This window comes from Schistocerca americana, chromosome X (genome assembly GCF_021461395.2).
Source record: "Schistocerca americana isolate TAMUIC-IGC-003095 chromosome X, iqSchAmer2.1, whole genome shotgun sequence".
Taxonomy (NCBI): Eukaryota; Metazoa; Arthropoda; class Insecta; order Orthoptera; family Acrididae; genus Schistocerca; species Schistocerca americana.
The window spans coordinates 596,814,937-596,837,536 of record NC_060130.1 but is presented as its reverse complement, the minus strand read 5'-3'; the positions used below and the strand labels follow the sequence as shown (position 1 = coordinate 596,837,536).

Here is a 22,600-nt window from a genome sequence, read left to right as displayed (position 1 = left end):
ACTCCCATAAATGTCTATTTGAAAACAAACACGGACGAAAACTGAGCTTCAACCACAAGATGAATATCGATGTTATTTTTCTTCGATCAATTAGAGCTAATGAAAAAGATCAGTATGTACATTACGATGTCGACAGAATGTTCTTGTATTATTTGACGAAGGCATTAATGTGATTATTAGAATGTATGCTGTGGCAGGTGCATTTTTGAATACAATCATAATATAATACGCACTTCTACAGTTTTCTGATGTTCTGTTACGCGAGTTATTCACTGGGTGGTAAAATAAACTTATTCCAAGAGCACTTTATAATGTGTCTGTTGTGACTATTACTGATAATGATAAATAGTGATGATACAAATAGTGATGGTACTTCTAAATGACAATTTTATTGATTCCTGTGACTAAAGGCGAAGCAACAAAACGCTACTGTTAGGAGCTTTTCTAGGAAGTATTGCGTGATAATCTGTCTATAAACTAAATTTGTACTTACTGTGTCCATAAACTCTGTCAGTTTGGATATGTAGTACCACCAGCACAAATTCGCCATCTGTAAAAGCAGTTTTCAATTTCAGTTAAAAGTAAGTGGCAGTAGTGACGGTTGTCGTTCTATTGCTAATATCCATTCATCTTAATCACATGTTAATAATGTGTATGGAACCCTACAGCTCCAAAAGCGCTAGTTAATGAAAACAGCTATCGAATACCATGTGGTTTCAACTCTGTATTATAAATAAAATTTCAATGAATGAGATTGTGGATTCGACTACGAGACGTAGTGTCTGCTATGGGTTTCACCAAGTATCTGAGAGGTATAAATTTCTAGAGATACAGAATTCTCAACAATATCATTTGACAACAAACCGTTTTATATACAGGGTGTTACAAAAAGGTACGGCCAAACTTTCAGGAAACATTCCTCACACACAAAGAAAGAAAATATGTTATGTGGACATGTGTCCGGAAACGCTTACTTTCCATGTTAGAGCCCATTTTATTACTTCTCTTCAAATCACATTAATCATAGAATGGAAACACACAGCAACAGAACGTACCAGCGTGACTTCAAACACTTTGTTACAGGAAATGTTCAAAATGTCCTCCGTTAGCGAGGATGCACGCATCCACCCTCCGTCGCATGGAATCCCTGATGCGCTGATGCAGCCCTGGAGAATGGCGTATTGTATCACAGCCGTCCACAATACGAGCAATTAGAGTCTCTACATTTGGTACCGGGGTTGCGTTGTCAAGAGCTTTCAAATGCCCTCATAAATGAAAGTCAAGAGGGTTGAGGTCAGGAGGGCGTGGAGGCCATGGAATTGGTCCGCCTCTACCAATCCATCGGTCACCGAATCTGTTGTTGAGAAGCGTACGAACACTCCGACTGAAATGTGCAGGAGCTCCATCGTGCATGAACCACATGTTGTGTCGTACTTGTAAAGGCACATGTTCTAGCAGTACTGGTAGAGTATCCCGTATGAAATCATGATAACGTGCTCCATTGAGCGTAGGTGGAAGAACATGGGGCCCAGTCAAGACATCACCAACAATGCCTGCTCAAACGTTCACAGAAAATCTGTGTTGATGAAGTGATTGCACAATTGCGTGCGGATTCTCGTCAGCCCACACATGTTGATTGTGAAAATTTACAATTTGATCACATTGGAATGAAGCCTCATCCGCAAAGAGAACATTTGCACTGAAATGAGGATTGACACATTGTTGGATGAACCACTCGCAGAAGTGTACCTGTGGAGGCCAATCAGCTGCTGATAGTGCCTGCACACGCTGTACATGGTACGGAAACAACTGGTTCTCCCGTAGCATTCTCCATACAGTGACGTGGTCAACGTTACCTTGTACAGCAGCAACTTCTCTGACGCTGACATTAGGGTTATCGTCAACTGCACGAAGAATTGCCTCGTCCATTGCAGGTGTCCTCGTCGTTCTAGGTCTTCCCCAGTCGCGAGTCATAGGCTGGAATGTTCCGTGCTCCCTAAGACGCCGATCAATTGCTTCGAACGTCTTCCTGTCGGGACGCATTCGTTCTGGAAATCTGTCTCGGTACAAACGTACCGCGCCACGGCTATTGCCCCGTGCTAATCCATACATCAAATGGGCATCTGCCAACTCCGCATTTGTAAACAGTGTACTGACTGCAAAACCACGTTCGTGATGAACACTAACCTGTTGATGCTACGTACTGATGTGCTTGATGCTAGTACTGTAGAGCAATGAGTTGCATGTCAACACAAGCACCGAAGTCAACATTACCTTCCTTCAATTGGGCCAACTGGCGGTGAATCGAGGGAGTACAGTACATACTGACGAAACTAAAATGAGCTCTAACATGGAAAGTAAGCGTTTCCGGACACATGTCCACATAACATCTTTTCTTTATTTGTGTGTGAGGAATGTTTCCTGAAAGTTTGGCCGTACCTTTTTGTAACACCCTGTATAAGAGGCGATCAAAAAATTCCTGCAGCGTATATGCAACGTAGAGCGACTCCGATGCTGGTATATAAGCACTAGCATGCAGGCAAGGGATTGTAGTGGCATTTGTGACTTTCCGAAGAGCGTGCTATAAATGCGGAAACGTGAAGTATGGTGACGTCATTACAAAATGAGCCAAAACAGGATCAACGTGCTGTTATTCTTTTCTTGGTTGCCGAAGGACAAGCAGCGGTAGACATCCATCGGAGAGTAAAGAATGAATATGGGGCAATTAAAGCGAAACGTCCAGGAAAACTATGACAAGGGGGGGGGGGGGGGTTGCTGCTTTATGATAACGCACGTCCCCATATCGCATACATCGTAACGCAGAAGTTACACTGACTCAAGTGGGAGACACTGGAGCACCCGTCCTATAGTCCTGATCTCTCAGAATGGGATTGTCACATCCTCGGCCCCTTAGAAAAGGCTTCGAAGGGTCGACGATTCCTGTCGGGCGAGGATGGTCAGCAGACAGTTACGGACTTCTTGAAGCGGCGGGGCACATTGTTTTACCAAACAGGTATCTTCAACATGGTACGCCTATGGGATGATTGCCTTGGTGCCTACGGCTATTTTGCCTGATTGGCAGACGGGGGCTGGCCTGTATGGCTTCCGAATGGAAACTTTCTGACTGCCGCTTATAATTGCCTCTATTACGTTATAGCTTCTCAGATTTGCCATGGTAAGGATGTGAATATTCTCTGCATAGTACAGCTTTGTCACATTACTCCCGATTGTTCATACCATAATGCGGTAGTCATAGACACTGATTGATAGTGGAGATAGCACGTAGACTCAGCGAGTTGAAACTAAACATTTGCCTGACCTTCCAGCTTGAACATAGTGAGTTGCCGCTGCAATTATACTGAGTCTGGAGAAAAATATCTGTGGTTTTAGTCCTGGTAACGTCAAATTATACGTAACCACAGGAAACAGGAACGTGTTTCAGGCGTATCTGTGACGAGGCTCAGTTCACTCTCTGAGGGCTTTTTCAAGCTTCCGATAGGAGATACTGCGCGTCCAAAATATTCAGTTATTTTGTTCATAATTTCCTTCTGCGTGATGCACTGTGTATTCGGATCCATCGAAACACACAACTGTCTTCTATCTATCAAGTACACGTCGTCAACGGCCTATTTCAAATAGATGGGAATACGTCTCTGCATTGTTACGGGAAACCAAACGCGCAACACACGTACAGGTTTCCTTCTCAAACTAAGCTAATCTTCCAAGTTTCAACACTTCGTTCTAGTTCCTTCCTTGGTAAAAACTTCATAAATATGGACTAAAGCGACTCCTCCCGTGGTAAGAGGAGGCACTGTACAAGTTGAAATTAGCGGTCATAATAATTTCCTTAGCACACAGATTTCAATGTTACGTAAAATCTTGGCTTTATAAGATTTGACAGCACTTGGTCCTGACCAGGAAAGAAAAATAGAAGATAAAGAAAACTTCTGTTTGTAAGAAGCGCTTCTAGATGGCGATGCGTTTACAGCTTTTATTCTCAGGTACTGAACCGGTTGTCGGGTGTGTCTCATGGGTTTGAGCTGTGTCTTTCGTGGTGGTACGAGGCATAGGGCTACAACATTCCATTTATGGACCCGCTATTAGCTGGTGTCAATAAATGTGGCTACTGTCGACTCTACATCACAATTTTTGATACTAGTTAACAGCACGGGTATTTAGTAATACGTGCGATGGGATTTCCCTTTCTTGTTCATAACTCAGCGAACTGTGAGTTGTCAGACGCTATCTGAGAAGCCGTTTACTTACCTTATTATGACAACTCGTCCTAAACACCTTCTTTTTACTACCTGACAGCGAGTCGATGCTGGGTCTTTCTAAGTGATTCATCAATTTACAACCCGCTCGTCACGCAGCTCTCTTGAAAAACCCGTCAGCATTGCAGCAGCCCGCTGCGTAATGTTCAGATTTACCTACACCGTTTCACCTACATATTTGATGTATTTTTGCTGGTCATACACAGAGTCACTCGGAGATACTTACACTGCCTCAACAAACAATCATTTGGGTCAATAACCTGTCACTATTAAGAGCAAATACGAGCCAGAAGGCGTCAAGAATAATTTCTACGTTTTACTCACGTTGTTGTATTGTATGTGTCGTTGCATATGTCAAAGCAGTCACGTCAAACGTTCATGTAGGAAGTCCGCAATGAGAAATCATTACAGCTATGTCTTCCATTTGAATGTCTGCATACAGTGTACGTAGGGAATGAGTAGTTCTAAAAGAGAGTGGCTTAAAAAAGCCATTTTTTATAACCACTGAAATTATACTACATTTAGGCAGGATCATAAAGAATCTCACTTGCGAAGATTCCAAATAATTACTTCGGATTTCATAAGTCAGTCCGGGGAAGATAGTTACTTAAATGACTATGAGTGCTTCACAGCATGAGTAAGAGATAAATTAAAAAGACAGAAATCTATAGTTAGAAGAACGCTCACTGCATATTACTTTCAGTTACCTTCTGTACTATACTGTACCAGTTCTTTCTTTGTATGGCCAGAATTTCATTGGCCCATGATACTTGAAACTGACACATCATGAGAAAGTTACTTTCATGGTTTTGCGCACCTGTATATTATTTAATTTCTGCTATATTATGCCGAATCATGGTACTAAAATATTAATTTTACGTGTTCGAACATGCTTCACTTAAACAGTCGTACAGTGTAAATGGATAACAACGATCTCATGTTTTCAAATCAACAATGTTGACTGTATACACTTGCGCATTAGTATTACAGAAAACTTCTTGGAATACAATGGTTTAGAAAATGCGGCATCGTTGTATCGTGACTAGGAAAATTTTCTTCTCAGAATGCAGAAGGTGAGACACTAACGAGGGACCAGGTCACTATGAGATACATAAAAGAGTGTAATTGAAAAATAAGGGAAGGTATAAGACGTGTGGAAAGACTGACCTTTAAATTCATGAGGAAGTGAGCTGAAGACAATGTTATAGGACAATGTATTCTCTACAGGATAGGCATCAAACGAATTTTCACTATACTGTTACTTACAAAAAAGGATCATAAAATTACTTACTAAAGGGCATTCATTGCTATAAATAAAGTTTATGTATAACGTAACATTTAAACTATCGTGATGTAATGTCGAAACTTGAAACTTTTAGAGTCAGATTCTTCGTGTGTTTTTCGTTATAATGATCTCATTAGCCAAAAACTAGAGATCTGCAAATGAATAAAAAATGGACTTCTTATCCTCGCATAGTAACATAACTTATACAGAGTGGTCAGAAGTAGCCTGGAAAACTTGTAAGGGTGTTGCAGCGTACGTTTTGCTGATAAGTAATTGTTAAGAAAATAATTCGATACGTTGCGCCGTTTCCGTTAGCACTGAAGTTAGCCGATCAGGCCTTTGCGTGCGCAAATTCAAGCGGCCCGCCAGAGACGGTGTCGCCATACGTATTCTTTGTTTGGTTTCCTAAAATCGAACAAGAGAGCTATACAAAAATTAGACACAGGACGGGAGCAAGGATCGAACCAGAGCCAAAGGGTGAGCAGACCCGTGCTCTATCATCTACACTATGAGGACAACTGAAACTAATTATATCTGGCGGACCGCTTGAATCTGCGCACACAACAACCTGATTGACTAACTCCAACGCTAATTAATTCGGAAGCGGCACAAAGTATCGAAAGTTTTTCTTAATAATCATTTCTCAGCACAACCTACCATGCAACACCCTTACAAGCTTTGCAGACTGTTTCTGACCTCCTCTACAATACCGCCAATTGGAAGTAATTGTTAGTCGAAATAAATATACAACTCCGAAGAACGAGTTTGCTGGACAGTTGATGTAATGCAAAATTAAAGAATGGTATGGTCGGCTGCGTAGGGACATCGCCAGTTATTTGTAAGTGCTTTACACAAGGAGTGTATTCTTACTTAGTCGCTACACGTAAATTGGTAAAGCTATTTCACATGTGCCCAGTTTCTGAAAGAGTGTCTGGTTTAGTGAAGTGTAGCTAAGGCTGTACTTGTAGAGCTGTGCAGCTGAGGGCACTCACCCGAAGCGCCGTGGGGCTCCGCGAGTAGTCCACGGGTTGGCACCGGAAGCTGTAGTCCCACAGCCAGCCACTCATCAGGTGCTGCAACAAAACACAGCCATTACGTACGCCAACATGTCATTCCACAAGGTCTTTGTCAGCTCTGAGTCATGAGGGAACTAACCACTCTGGTCGGGAACAAGCACTTCTTTGTACTCTTTTGTACACCAAGCAGATAAAGTCATCTCAAACATAATTTGAAATAAGGAAGGAAGATTAGTGTCTAACGCCACGTGGAGACGAATTCATTAGAGATAGTGCACAAGCTCGGCTTAGTGAAGGATGGGGTAGGTATTGGGCCGTGCCCCTTCAAAGAACTATACCGGCGTTTGTCTTAAGCGAATTATGGAAATTACGGAAAACCTCAATCTGGAGATCTGAATCGACGTCTTCCAGAAATCGAATCGTGTGAGAAACATAACTGAATAAATCAGGAGTAAGGATATCTAAGAAATTACAAACAATTTTCTAAACAATGCATAAACAAACAGCCCTGGCGGGAGGAAAAAACTGAAAAAAAGACACTGCAACGCCTACAAAAGTGATGGGTATTAAACAGAAGGCGAGAGTTTCGAGCAAAACAACACTGAGACTATGACAGAATATGCTAAAGAAAGGGCGGTTTTTATTCAAAAAACGAATAAACAAAGTTGTTCATATATACCTTCGAGAAATCTAGGAAGATACAGTGAAAAATCAGGTAGAAGGAACAACTGGGAACAATAAAATATGGAGAAAACAAGTCAGAGACTTACGTTGGGTAGACACCACATTTCCTCAATAAAGATGACAGATGGCCCAGTAATTTACAGCAGAGAGATCAATGTAGTGGCATTTAAAGATTCTTTAAGTGCTTGTGCAGTACAAGAAATGAATCAGAAACAGAGATAGTTAATAATGGGGTTCGGAAGGAAGGGAAAGTGCTGGGAGACAATGATGATTGAGTAGAATAATGAAAACCTTGGGAAAAGTTATACAAAAATTGCAAAATTACCTAGTAGTAGTAGTAGCGGTAGCTTTCTTCATCCGTAGATCTCTTTTTACAAGGATATAGGACATGTCAAAGTATTTACAAATTTAGATCAATTTAAAATAAGCTAATTCGTATACACATATATATACAGACCTCTAGTTAGAGACAATCATTAGATTTACTCCTGGCATACAAAACTTTTTTTACAAATAACTTATTAAATAATGTAATGCCACAGTGTTCACTCATATCTCACTATCAGTCACTGTGCACACTATACACACATTGTTTCATATCACTTCACTCACTACACGCACACACACACACACACACACACACACACACACACACACACACACACTGGTGATCTCTGGGCCATTTTCTGTACTGCAGCTTCCCATTTGCTATCCTGAAAAACTGAGTCAGCATCCCTCCATAATGAGTGAGATGTTGAGCTCAGAAAGAGGAAGAGGTGTTAGTATTGTGCTATGCATAGCTTGGGGGTAAGTATTTCTTGAAAGGAAGAAAGAAAGAAAAAAACATAAAGTGAAGGTGTTATGTGGAATGTTGGATATTTTATAATCATTATTATTATTATTTAATTGTATTACATTTTTTATCAAACCCCTACTCTGTTCTAGTTAAGTAATCCTTCAATGTATAAAATGTATTGCATAACAGGTACTTTTAAGCTGCCTTCTTAAATAAGTGTATTTTGGCAATTTATTTAATCTCTTTTGGTAATTTTTTTGTGCAGTTTTATTCCTTGGTTGAAAATGCTGTTTTGAGTTTTATGTTTATTTTTTTCTTGGTAAATGTAAGTTGAGTCTATCTCTTGTTGCATGGTCATGGACAGAGCTGTTTGTGCATGTTATTTTTGATGTCTACAATTGACTGGTAACTGTATTCACATTGAGGAGTTAAAATCCCCAGTGTTCTAAACAGATCTTTACAATGAGCTCGACTAGTATTTTTGATTATTATTCTTATGGCTCTTTTCTGGAGTTTGAAAATTGTGTTCATATTTTGTGCACTTGTTCCCCAAAAAAGAAGTCCATAGCTAAGAATTGAGAGTACATATGAATAATATGTAACTGAAAGACACTGCATGCTACACACTGATGATAGGATTCTAAGGGCATAACATGCTGATGAAATTCTGTTTGTAAGTATCTTTGTGTGTTCACACCACTTCAGCCGAGAATCAGTATTCATTCATACAAATTTTGCATTTGTTACACAGTCTATAGAGGTGCCATCTACATTTAATTTAACATTGTCATTTTTACTCTTCAAACTGAAATTCATGGCATCAGTTTTCTTTATGATCAATGACACTTTATTACTTATTGACCAATCATAAACTTCCTTGAGAGTTTCATTTGCTTTCTCGGCAAGGAGTTCTCTTGTTTTCTCAGTGACTATAATATTGCTGTCATCAGCGAAGAGGATTTTTTCACCATGAGTAACACTACTGGGAAAGTCATTGATGTATATGAGGAACAGTATTGGTCCTAATATGCTACTTTGCGGAACCCCTATACTAACGAACGATTCTAGCAGAAAGGAATTCCGGAAAGTGGAACAACGCTGTAGCGACTCTCTTACGTGAGAAAGGAGACAGACAAGAAATTTTAAAAAAAACTCTAGACCTATAACACTCCTCTATTAACAAATATTTTTTTGCATCACACATGGAAAAAATTAATTTTAACCAATAAAGGAACAAGTTCATTTCAGAAGTGGTTATAACACAATAGACAACTTAGCAGTTGTTAAAAAAAGTATACGACGGAGCAATGAGAACGAATTATCACTTTGTGTGTATTCGAGATTTTGAGAAAGCTTATGTCTTTGTTTCAAGGGAATATGTCCTACAGAAACAAGCAATTTATTCGATCTCTGTTACGTTACTGAAGAATATGCTTGCATACGAGAATCCTACAGTTTTCAGTAGATTTAATCGTGAATGTGTGAAATTCAGAATAGAAAAATTAATTGGGCAAGGACATACCTTATTACAAAAGCTAATATTGGCAGCTGTAGGGGAAACTGAGAAAATAAGAAAACAATTATTTGAATAAAAGTGAATTTTTAATATTCTACGTTTTTAAATCAGGCTAAAAAGTAAAAAATTATTTCTCATAACCCCATGTAGATTCCTAACCCCATAAAGATAGTCCTTAAAATTTATGCTTGTGAAATTTTAGTAGCTATGGAAATACTTATAAGATTTAAAACGAAAAACATGTGGTCTCTGCAATAGATAATATCAAAGAGATGAACTACACACATCAGTTAGTAAGTGGTGTAATAATAAGGAGGCGAACTATTGACGCATAAAGTATGTATTGGTTGTGCTCTACGTTTTTCGTTTTAAATTTTACAACTATCTTGATAGCTATTAAAAACTGACAATCACAAACTTTCAGAACTAATTATATGAGGTTAGGAATCTATAAGAGAATAGGAGAAATTATTTTGTACTTTTAAATCCAATTTAAAAACGCGGTATATTAAAAATTCATTTTCAGTTACATAATTACTTTCTGCATTTTAGTCTTGTGTGTGTGAAATTTTTCAGTCGATTTCAGACAGTTTGATGAGCTTACAATAGAGAAATGTAGTAAAATTTGGGTTTATTTCAGCTTCTTTCACCTGACTCAATACATTGCTTCCTCCTAAGTATATCTCTCAGAAATACCACGAAGGTAAAAATTAGATAAATTGAGTCTCACCCTGAGGCTTACCAGCAATTTTCTTCCCGCAAAACATTTGCGACTGGAATAGGAAAAGGGGGGAAAATGACAATGGTACACAAAGTATCCTCCGCCATACAACAGAAAAGAAAGCGAATTAATATTGCATTGTCATCAAATTCTGAGCTGCGCTGAAAGTTTCAAGTCTCTAGCTCATTGGGAAAACACAGTACTAAACGTAGTACCCTCCACCACACACCAGAGAAGTAAGTGAGTTAATATTGCATTGTCAGCCATTTCTGAGATACATTTAAAATTTCAGGTCTCAAGCTCATGCGAAGTTAGTTTGAAATAAAGACAAAATTTATACCGAACCAACAGAGAAGAAAGCGATATCCATATCCTGTTGCTCCCCCCCCCCCCTCTCTGTCTCTCTGTGTTCAGTCATGCCAGTCCTCTCGCATACTGCTGGAACGCAATCTGACACAACCCACACAACATGCCGGTCCTGCAGGGCGGCTGAGATGTCACCCATTACCAACCTTTTACATCTACTCGTATTCTAAAAAGATACAACATATTCAGTTTTGCACATCTAGAGGCACTATACCAATGATAAGTACACCATACAGCGAGGAAATAATAAACAAGGTGTAAAATTCAAAAATTTTAGGTGTCCATATTGATGAGAATTTAAACTGGAAAAAGTACGTTGCAGAACTCCTAAAACATCTTAGTTGAGTCACATTTTCGCTTAGAATAATTCCAAATCTTGGGGAGAGAGAAATTAGTAAATTGACAAATTTTGTATATTTTCATTCTATAATGTTCTGGTGCAGCTCACCTTCAAGAAAGAAAGTCTTCATTGCTCAAAACGCGCAGTAAGAATAATATTTGGTGGTCACCCACGATCATTTTACAGACATCTGTTTAAGAAGTTTGGTATTCTGACTACTACTTCACAGTATACGGTATTTGTTCTCTCATGAGGTTTGCTGTAAATAATCCACTGCAGCTCAAAAGGAACAATGATGTACATAATTATAATACCAGAAGGAAAGATGGCATTCATTACTCCACATGAAGGTCGTCTTTAGCACAAAAAGTGGTGCACAATGCTGCAACTAAAATTTTTGATCATTTAGCCAGTGACATAAAATGTCTGACAGATAGAAAAGTAAAAATTGAAAATAAGCTGAAAAAGTTTCTCCTTGAGAACTCCTTCCACTCAGTAGAAGAATTTCTATTATTGAAATGTGTAAAACGTGGTGGGTAGGAATTACTATCTCACGACTGTATATTTACTTATAATAAAGAAAAAAACTTATAAATGTTCAGTACGCAACCATATTTACAAATTAATTTGCTATGTGATTGTAAAATTTATCGTTCTACATCATTACGATTTATCACGCAAATGATGCGTGGAAGACGAAAAGAACTATCTTCCAACCCACACCATCACCGAACAGACCGACGTGAGAGCGAGTTAATATTACGTTGCCATTCAGTTCTGAGCTTTAAAATGAATTGTAAAATTTTTACTGAACAGACAGGCAAGAAAACGACCTTATAAAACCGTGCTAAAAACGCACATTAATCAAGCAAATGTGACTCACATTCGTTTTGATAATGACACTGAACTGTTTCCCTCAAGTCCAGTTGTGCTTCAACAACGAACATAATAACATGATTTCGCAATTTTCAAAATAAATTCGAAAATCAATTGCAAAAGGTCTAGAACAATGTATATCGAACACATCGAGAGGAAACAGTAAATTAACAGCGCAATTACAGAACCAGATGAAGAAAAATTAGCCTGGAGTGCTCTTCGTAAACTAGATAGTGTTTTCAAAACTAAATTTCTGATATGCCTGAAAAGTAAACTTTATTGTCAGTGTGTTTTACTTGTATTGACATATAGCAGTTGTATATGGATTTAAAGTGAGAAAAGTATTTAAAAAATGGGATTTGCTCAGAGAGCAATAGAGAGATGCATGTGGGGAATTGCTAAGTGACACAGGAAATAAACAAATTCATCAGGGAACGGACTGGAGTGAAGAACTTAACCACCGGACAGAAAAGCGACTGAATCGCTCAGCAGAGGAGAGGCTACTGGACATGAAGAGGTACAAATCTTCAGACATAAAAATATTTTCGGGCATACCCTAAGAGAATGCTGTAGGACCATAACTTTTTACAAATATACGGGGTGAATCAGCTAAAACTTTCACCGCAGGTACTGCGGAAATGGAAAGTGGGCCGGCCGAAGTGGCCGCGCGGTTCTGGCGCTGCAGTCTGGAACCGCGCGACCGCTACGGTCGCAGGTTCGAATGCTGCCTCGGGCATGGATGTGTGTGATGTCCTTAGGTTAGTTAGGTTTAACTAGTTCTAAGTTCTAGGGGACTAATGACCTCAGCAGTTGAGTCCCATAGTGCTCAGAGCCATTTAAACCATTTGAAATGGAAAGTGCTATTGATGTGCGGTTTTCACTGAACGGACTGCTGGTCAGGTGTTCGTATTGTTAGCCAATCAACAGATTGTAATAATACTTATAAAGCGTATTTTTTGTGCAAACATACATTTTAAAAAAATGGAACAATGCATGTTGACATTAACAGACTAAAAGTAGGATAAATTATAATGCCAGTGGTGTTTGCTGCACTATTCTAGTGCAAGTCGTTTACGAGACATCGTCATTTTGAAGAGTTTCCACACCGACACTTGTTTGTACTATTCAATCTGCGTCGTTGCTAGGTCGATGTTGTTATGTTTGCTTACAGTGTGCTTGTGTGTTCCTCGAGTACGTCGCCACCTGCTAGTCGGTGTGTGACAGTCCAAGCAGCAGGTCGTGAGTGGACGATGGGATTTACCAATGCAGAAAAAGCTGACATGCTCGTGGTGTATGATAGTGTAAGAAGAATGCAGTTCGTTCTTGTACTGTATATGCGGCAAGATATACCAGTAAACATCAGCCATATCGGCAATTATTTATCAACCTCTTCAACCAGTTCCGTGAAAGTGATAGTGTAACACCTAGACAACGTAACAGAAGGAAACAAGTAACGACAGAAGAGTAAGAAATTAATGCTCTTACTGCTGTTGCAGTTGATTCACACGTTAGCTCCAGCGCAATAGCACCAAGAAATGGCATGAGTCAGGCAAGGATCCTATGTGCTCCTTCGACATAGGTTCCATCCCTGTCACATCTCTCTTCATCAAGAGCTGCATAGAAACGATTATGAGTATCATGTTAACTTCTGTACAAGGAAATTAAGACAGATGTATTATGTACTCCAGGTGTATCATGTATGTTGCTGAGTGATGAAGCCACATTTATCAATCATGGTTCAAAAATGGTTCAAATGGCTCTGAGCACTATGGGACTTAACTTCTAAGGTCATCAGTCCCCTAGAACTTTGAACTACTTAAACCTAACTAACCTAAGGACATCACACACATCCATGCCCGAGGCAGGATTCGAACCTGCGACCGTAGCGGTCGCGCGGCTCCAGACTGTAGCGCCTAGAACCGCTCGGCCACCCGACTGGCATCAATCGTGGCCAGGTAAACCAGCGAAACATGCAGTATTGTTCTGTAGACAATCCTCGTTGGCCTCGTCAAGTGGAACGTCAGCATCCACGGAGTGTAAACGTGTGGCGTGGCAGCATCCCAACAGACCATCTTCTATGGATGCTAGAAGACGTTCCTCTGCAGACTAGGAGGAACCTGTGGTACCAACATGATGGCTGTCCAGCCCATAGTGCACGAAATACTATAGTGTGTCTTCACGAATTGTTTCCAAATCGTTGGATTGGACGCAGAGGACCTGTACCTTTGGCGCGCCCGTTCCCTATATTTGACGCCTGTAGACCTTTTTCTGTGGAGGAAGCTGAAAGACGCTGTCTACAAGGACATACCAACTATACACATGATATGCAACGACGTATTACTGCAACCTGCTCGGACATCTCCGCTGATAAGCTAGCACGTGTGTAGTAATCGTTCCATACTGGTGGTCATTTTGAACATAACCTCGTTACTGGTCAGAATACACATAACGAGTGTATACACTTGCGTTGTTCTTTAGTGTGTGCTACCACAGGTATTCTGTGGGAACTTTTCAAAATACGGTATCTCGTAGACGACTCGTACTAGAATCCTGCAACAAACATCACTGACATTCCAGTTTACCCTACTTTTAATTTGTTTATGTCAACAGCCATTGTTCCATTTAAAAAGTGTACGTTTGGACAAAAATACACATTCTAAGTATTATTACAATCTATTGATTGTCTAGCCCCTGACTAGCAATCCATTCTGTGAAAACCGTACATCAGTAGCATATTCGATTTCTCCAATATTTGCGGTGCAAGTTTTAGGTGATTCACCCTGTATATATTAGTGACTTAGGGGATAATGCCGGCAGCTCCATGACGCTTTTCGCGGGTAATGTTGTTATATACAGAAAAGTTGCAACACTGGAAAATTATACCGAAGTACAGGAAGACCTGCAAAAGATACAGAGATTGGCAATTGATCCTCAAGATAAAGAAATAAATGTGGCATATTGCACATAAATAGGCAGGACAACCAATTATTGTATGTTTACACTATTGCAGAAAAATCACTGGAAGCATTTACATACATAAAAAATGTAGGCTTAATATGTACGGAACTATTTAAAATGGAATCACCACATAAAAACTGTCGCAGGTAATACAGATGCCAGACAGATTCGTACGAAGAATACTCAGGCAGTGTAGTCGACCCACAAAGGAGGTAGCTTACAAAACGCTCGTTCGGCCAGTGCTTGAACACTGTTCGTCGGTGTGGATCCGTACCAGATATAACTGATAGAGGAAATAGAGAAGATCCACAGAAGACCAGCGCGGTTCGTTACGGGTTCATTTAGTAAGCACAAAAACGTCACGGGGATGCTCAGACAACTACAGAATGCATACACTGCAAGAGAGGCGTTCTGTGTCATGCCGTACTTTACAGTTAAATTTTGAGAGCGTACGTCCCTGGAAGAGTTAACCAATATATTGCTTTCTCCTACTTATCTTGAGAAAAGGTCATGAACATAAAATTAGAGTGATTCGAGCTAGCATGGAGGCTTAGCGACAATCGTTCTTCGCAGTGAACCATCCGTGACTGGAACAGGAAGTGGGGAATGACAGTGGCACGCAAAATATCCTCAGCCACACTCTGTAAGGTGTCTTGCGGAGTATAGATGTAGATGTACTTATGGTACTAGTGAAAATGAAACGGAAGTTGGCAGTATATATAGACAAGCGAGTGTATGGTGAATGGACCAAGGATGTTCTGTGCTGGATTCGCAGAGATAAAAAAAGACCAAGAAGTGATCTAACAGAATAGGTGGGTTTGTTAAAGTCTAGGGGAGGCCTCCATTCAGCAGTGAAATCTTAAACGGCTGATAATGATGGGCCGGCCGCTGTGGTCGAGCAGTTTTAGGCGCTTCAGCCTGGAACCACGTGGCTGCTACGGCCGCAGGTTCGAATCCTGCCTCGGGCATAGATGTGTGTGATGTTCTTAGGTTAGTTAGGTTTACGTAGTTCTAAGTCTAGGGGATTGATGATCTCAGATGTTAAGTCCCATAGTGCTTAGAGCCATTTGAACTATTTTGATAATGATGGTGGTGGGAGAAGGGGCACTTGCCCGCTCCTGGAATCTCGGCACAGCCTTTTTATTCATTACAGTAATCTCTCCAATTTATAACAATGATTGTATACGACTTCTCTACACCACGGGTTAAACATTCCAATCGCGATGAGAAATACTGCATCTTTATCAATCACTATGTCTCTTGGGTTTTCTTATTTGTCACTCTATTTACGGGAAATAATGCCGATTCCTTGGTGCGGTTGCGTTTTCGGCGCTGATCTCCAGTCTGGATGGATAGGAACCTTTACACAACCACCCTGAAATAAAATATTCAGTCTTATTCTGTCACTTCCTTGATCAGCCCTCATCGAGCAGCAGAAAGGAGCCGGCCTAAAGCCGAGGAGCCCTGATTCCGACGCCATTTCCCAATACATAAAAATCGCAGCAAGATACATGCGAACCATCCATCCTCGATTCCCATGAGGATGCCCCCTCCCATTGAGAATCACATTAGTAGTTTACCATTTGTCTGTGGAAACAGAAAACCCATGATGGCTTGCTGATTCTGCATCCACTTCTAGACGAAAAGCTGATGTAGTACTCTCGGAAGAACACATACATGCTACACTGAAGTGCCAAAGACTAATGTCTGAAATAGTGCTGGGAGGGAATTGACACCATGAATCCTGCAGGGCTGTCCATAAATCCATAAGAGTAGGAGGGGGTGGAGATCTCTTCTGAACAGCACGTTGCAAGTCATCCCAGATATGCTCAATAATGTTCACGTCTGGGGAGTCTGGTGGCCAGCGCAAGTGTTTAAACTCAGAAGAGTGTTCCTGGAGCCACTCTGTAGCAATTCTGGACGTGTGGGGTGTCGCATTCTCCTGCTCGAATTGGCGAAGTCTGTCGGAATGCATAATGGGCATGAATGAATGCAGGTGACCAGACAGGGTGCTTTCTCACGTGTCACCTGTCAGAGTCGTATCTAGACGTATTAAGGATCACATATATTCGAACTGCACACGCCCCAAACCATTACAGAGCCTCCACCAGCTTGAACAGTCCCCTGCCGACATGCAGGGTCCATGGATTCATGAGGTTGTCTTCATACCCGTACACGTCCATCCGCTCGATAGAGTTTGAAACAAGACTCGTCAGACCAGGCAACATGTCGCCAGTCGTCAACAGCCCAATGTCGATGTGGACGGGCCCAGGCGATGCGTAAATCTTTGTGTCGTGCAGTCACCAAGAGTGCAGCCTTCAACGGCACGCGGGTGGACCTTTGGCTCCGAAAGCCCATATCGATGAAGTGTCGTTGAATGGTGCGCACGCTGACACTTGTTGACGGCCCAGCATGACTTCTGCAGCTATTTACGCAAGGAAATTTGGAAATTTGTGGTAAGGTCTTATGGGACCAAACTGCTGAGGTTATCGGTCCCTAAGCTTACACACTACTAAATCTAACTTAAACTAACTTATGTTAAGTACGACACACACAACCATGCCCGAGGGAGGACTCGAATCTCCGACGGGGGAGCCGCGCGGTCCGTGACAAGACGGCTGAGACCGCGCGGCTACCCCTCGCGGCAATTTGCGGAAGGGTTACATTTTTGTCACGTTGAACGATTCTCTACAGCGGTCGTTGGTCCCGTTCTTGCAGGATCCTTTTCCGCCTGCAACAATGTTGGAGATTTGATGTTTTACCGGATTCCTGATATTTACGGTATACTCGTGAAATGAGAGTACGGGAAAGTCCCCACTTCATCGCTACGTCGGAGATGCCTTGTCCCATCGCTCGTGCGCCGACTATAACACCATGTTCAAACTCACTTAAATCTTGATAACGTCCCATTGTAGCATAAGTAACCGATCTAACAACTGCACCAGACTCTTATTGTCTCATATTCTACCCGTTTACATATTTCTGTATTTGAATACACATGCCTATACAAGTTTCTTTGGAGCTTTAGTGTATATTGCAGGTGATTTACATCTACATTTATTCCCAAAAGCGGTAGCCGAAGAAAGAAATTACAATTTTCTGATCTAGAAGAGAGGGAGGAAAAAGTACGAAATTTCAAGGTCGAAAAAATATGCTTTTATGGGCTTGGGGTTACTCAAGGTCTATTGGTAGAACACAGCGCTAAATGCAGTCATAGAGTTACGAATCCTGCTTTCCAGTCGCAGTGCTACGCAACAATGTAACAAACTGGGGAGACGAGTAATGCCTTGTTTCAGTCTTTGTTTTCCTTAAATTACATTGATTGACAAAAAAAGTGATGCACCTAGAGGGGGAGGAGGAAACGAAATCAAACTGCACGAGTTGAGAAGGTATGTGATGTTATTTCAGCGATCACAATATCGAGACAAATTTACAAGGAAATTTTCAGTATGAGACCACTTATCAGTATGACGTTGCAGCCCCTCTGTCCTGTATGCAGCACTGATTCAGTTGGGAAGGGTGTCATACAGTCGCTGTACCTTCTGCTGTGGCAAGTTAGTCCACAACTGTCGTAACTCGTCCTTGATATCCGGGGATGGTTTTGACGTCAGAACTAGTCACACCCATCTTATATCGTGGATAGGTCGACAGGGGATCTCAAGTTGATTCCGTATTTCTAGATTTCCGGAAAGCTTTTGACACCGTTCCTCACAAGCGACTTCTAATCAAGCTGCGGGCCTATGGGGTATCGTCTCAGTTGTGCGACTGGATTCGTGATTTCCTGTCACGAAGGTCGCAGTTCGTAGCAATAGACGGCAAATCATCGAGTAAAACTTAAGTGATATCAGGTGTTCCCCAGGGAAGCGTCCTGGGACCTCTGCTGTTCCTGATCCATATAAATGACCTGGGTGACAATCTGAGAAGTTCTCTTAGGTTTGTCGCAAATGATGCTGTAATTTACCGTCTAGTAAGGTCATCCGAAGATCAGTATCAGTTGCAAAGCGATTTAGAAAAGATTGCTGTATGGTGTGGCAGGTGGCAGTTGACGCTAAATAACGAAAAGTGTGAGGTGATGCATATTAGTTCCAAAAGAAATCCGTTAGAATTCGATTACTCGATAAATAGTACAATTCTCAAGGCTGTCAATTGAACTAAGTACCTGGGTGTTAAAATTACGAACAACTTCAGTTGGAAAGACCACATAGATAATATTGTGGGGAAGGCGAGCCAAAGGTTGCGTTTCATTGGCAGGACACTTAGAAGCTGCAACAAGTCCACTAAAGAGACAGCTTACACTACACTCGTTCGTCCTCTGTTAGAATATTGCTGCGCGGTGTGGGATCCTTACCAGGTGGGGTTGCCGGCCGGAGTGGCCGTGCGGTTCTAGGCGCTACAGTCTGGAGCCGAGCGACCGCTACTGTCGCAGTTCGAATCCTGCCTCGGGCATGGATGTGTGTGATGTCCTTAGGTTAGTTAGGTTTAATTAGTTCTAGGTTCTAGGCGACTGATGACCTGAGAAGTTAAGTCGCATAGTGCTCAGAGCCATTTGAACCATTTTTTGAACCAGGTGAAATTGACGGAGGACATCGAAATGGTGCAAAAAAGGGCATCTCGTTTTGTATTATCACGTAATAGGGGAGAGAGTGTGGCAGATATGATACGCGAGTTGGGATGGAAGTCACTAAAGCAAAGACGTTTTTCGTCGCGTCGAGATCTATTTACGAAATTTCAGTCACCAACTTTCTGTTCCGAATGCGAAAATATTTTGTTGAGCCCAACCTACATAGGTAGGAACGATAATCAAAATAAAATAAGAGAAATCAGAGCCCGAACAGAAAGGTTTAGGTGTTCGTTTTTCCCGCGCGCTGTTCGGGAGTGGAATGGTAGAGAGATAGTATGATTGTGGTTCGATGAACCCTTTGCCAAGCACATAAATGTGAATTGCAGAGTAATCATGTAGATGTAGATGTAGATAGGTTTGCGGATCTTGCCGGCGATGGCAGTACCTTATCATCACGAAGATATTTTACAGAGAAGTGTCATATATGGACGAGAATTGTCCTGCTGAAAAGTAGCGCCGCGACACTGTCGCCGGAGAAGTAGCGCATGAAGATGCAGGATGTCCGTGACGTACCGCTGTGCCGTGAGAATTCTCTCAGACACTAACAGCCGAGACCTGAAGTCGTACCCGATGATTCCCCACAGCATAACGCCAGGAGTAACACCGCTGTGTCTTCCCAAAGCATTGGAAGAATGGCATCTCTCCCCACGTCGCTGACATACTCAACGACGACGCTTATCCAAATAGTGCATAACCGTGATTCGTCACGGAACACAATGGGACGCCATTCACCAGCAGTATATGCGTCTTGGTCACGGGACGACTCCAAATGCAGTCGTCTACGTTGTGGTATTAACGGTAGCCCACGAATAGGGCGGTAATCCCCTAGTCTGGCTGCTGTTTGTCTCTGACCAATGATGCTGAGTGACACAGAGTGTTGCAAACAATCCATTACTTTTTCTCGAATGGCAGTTACGATGTGCTTCATGCACATTACAGCGGTCCTTCCTTGTGGTTATGAAATGTACACGACCGGAATCTTGACGAGTATGGCTGCTACCACGTTCCCAAGCAGTCCAACATCGGGCCACTGTTACATCCGAATGCCTCACAATTTTGGATACTGCACGATTCGACCAACTGGCCAAATGGTGGCCCAGAATGAAGACCCTTTCAAACCCTGCCATCTGCTGATAATGTCTCATAAGAGTCTGTGGCATCTCCAGTCCTTCTCAGTGTTCACTCACCATCTGACGCTGTTCACGCACCTTATACACCCTACCAGGCCTGTTAACGACTCTAAAGAAAAGCAACACTAAGGAAGCTAGTAGCCGTTTTACCAATCACAGAAAATTAAAACTGTAGTCTTAAACGTATTCGCCGATGGTGTGTAAGTGTACGGAGTAACGCTGACATCCGACCACGTCTGCTGGGTGCTTCACTTCTTTGTCATTCAGTGTAGATAAACTGATGCAGTGTAGCGTCAAAAATGATTTGTTTCGGACAGTTTATCGCCAACCATCAGAAAATGATGAAAGTTTTTAAGAACTATCCTCCTTAATTTTCAAACCTTAAGCACTGCACGTATGCATTCAAACTTGGCAGTAATTCTCATGAAGAAGACGTCCTAGAACTCAACCACTGATATGGGCAATGACAATGCACACAAAATTCTAGTTGCGATGGCATATGTATGGAACTGCTAACACCACAGAAAGATGAAGATAAGGCATATAATATTTTACGAGAAAAATTAACTATGACGACGCTATGTGAAAGATGAGTGTCGCACCACCGAATGCTGCCAAAAAGCAAACGCAATGTAGGTTTTCTAGTTTTTGATAGTTTCAAAAATTAAGCAATTGATTGTATGTACAGAGTTGTTATTGTGGATGAGACATGGGTTCACGACTTCGCACCAAAATTAAACAGCAAGTAGGGGAAAAAGTGGAAACTTGTGGGCCATAACGAAAACTGTAAAGTCGATGTTAGTTGATGGAAAAGTGAAACGGCACTCTTCTGATTATTATCTGGTCAAAGGTTAAATAATCATTTAATAATAGCACATATGCCTTTGGACTAACTACTTGAAAAACAAGCGTTAGAAGAGACCTAGATCGAAAACAAAAGGAAAGAAAAGAAATGGCTATAATCTTGACAGTTTAACCGTAATTTAATGTCTTTATGCAGTGGGAAAACTGACGGCTATGAAGTTTCGAATTTTTGGAATATACACTCTACCAAGCAGATGCAACAGTATTACGCTACTCGATTCCATGTCTAAATAAATTTGAGACTACAATACGTCCTGACAAGGAACCCCTTGAGAGAGAGGTGGCAAAAGGCCAATGATGTTAACCGTATTCGACGCCTCATCTATTGTCTTCCATGAAACCAAAATATTGTCTGCTAATGGCAACGGGGGGTGGGACTGGTGTATCCAATGACGAGCATAGCGTGAGGCTACGGAGCGTAGTTGAATTGTTGAACTGCTTAGTCGACGAGTAACTCACAACTGCGCTGCAGTGCTAGTGGTTTAGATACAAAGCAGAGCAATGGCAACGACAAACAAAGCAAACATTGCATTATATCTACAACAACAGTTGCTGAAGTTGACATTTCGTCAGAAGGGAAGCCAGGGAATTACACAGAGTGAGAAAGAAGTTACAGATGAAATGTTAACGTATGCAGTCAGTCGAGTGTGTGGAGTCGTATACGCTTGGCTGTGTGGACATTGCTTATGAGACTGCAATGATAGCGATACGTGCTTATCAAGTGAGAGTGACATTGAAACAAATGTCGGGCCATGCACTTCGTTATCCTTGTCGGACGGGCAGCCACAAATCCCGTCTCCAGGGAAAAGTAGTAAAGAACAGTTGTTGTCCAAGGTGCAGGTGCTGAACATAACTACGTACATAGAAGATCATCCGCAGCATAGTAAAAAAATAATTATGAACTGATTTCGAGTAAGACCGCAGCAATATGACCGTGTAGTGCATAAGAAAAACTACAGATACTCACGGGAGGACAGGGCGCACTTGTTACAAAAACTGGTGTTTTTGCGCGTTTCAAGGATGCTCGATACAATTTACAGGACGTGCGTGATAGTAACTTACTATGTTACGCACATCAAATTGCGCCCAACATAGGTTCCAGTGATTTCAAGGGAAACAGTGGATGGTTGCATAGCTTAAACACGTAAGATAA

At 41.4% G+C, this 22,600-nt stretch overlaps 1 protein-coding gene across 2 annotated transcripts in view; it reads right to left on the bottom strand.

Moving 5' to 3' along the window:
• Window positions 1-22,600, bottom strand: part of LOC124554978 (elongation of very long chain fatty acids protein AAEL008004-like) — a 338,538-nt gene that overhangs the window by 46,717 nt on the left and 269,221 nt on the right. For both annotated transcript variants that reach the window (XM_047128717.1, XM_047128716.1), the window contains exons 5-6: window positions 6,552-6,632; window positions 494-550 (exon numbers count right to left, since the gene is read on the bottom strand). In XM_047128717.1, the coding sequence (XP_046984673.1) occupies window positions 494-550; window positions 6,552-6,632 (138 nt within the window). The remainder of the gene's footprint in view (window positions 1-493; window positions 551-6,551; window positions 6,633-22,600) is intronic.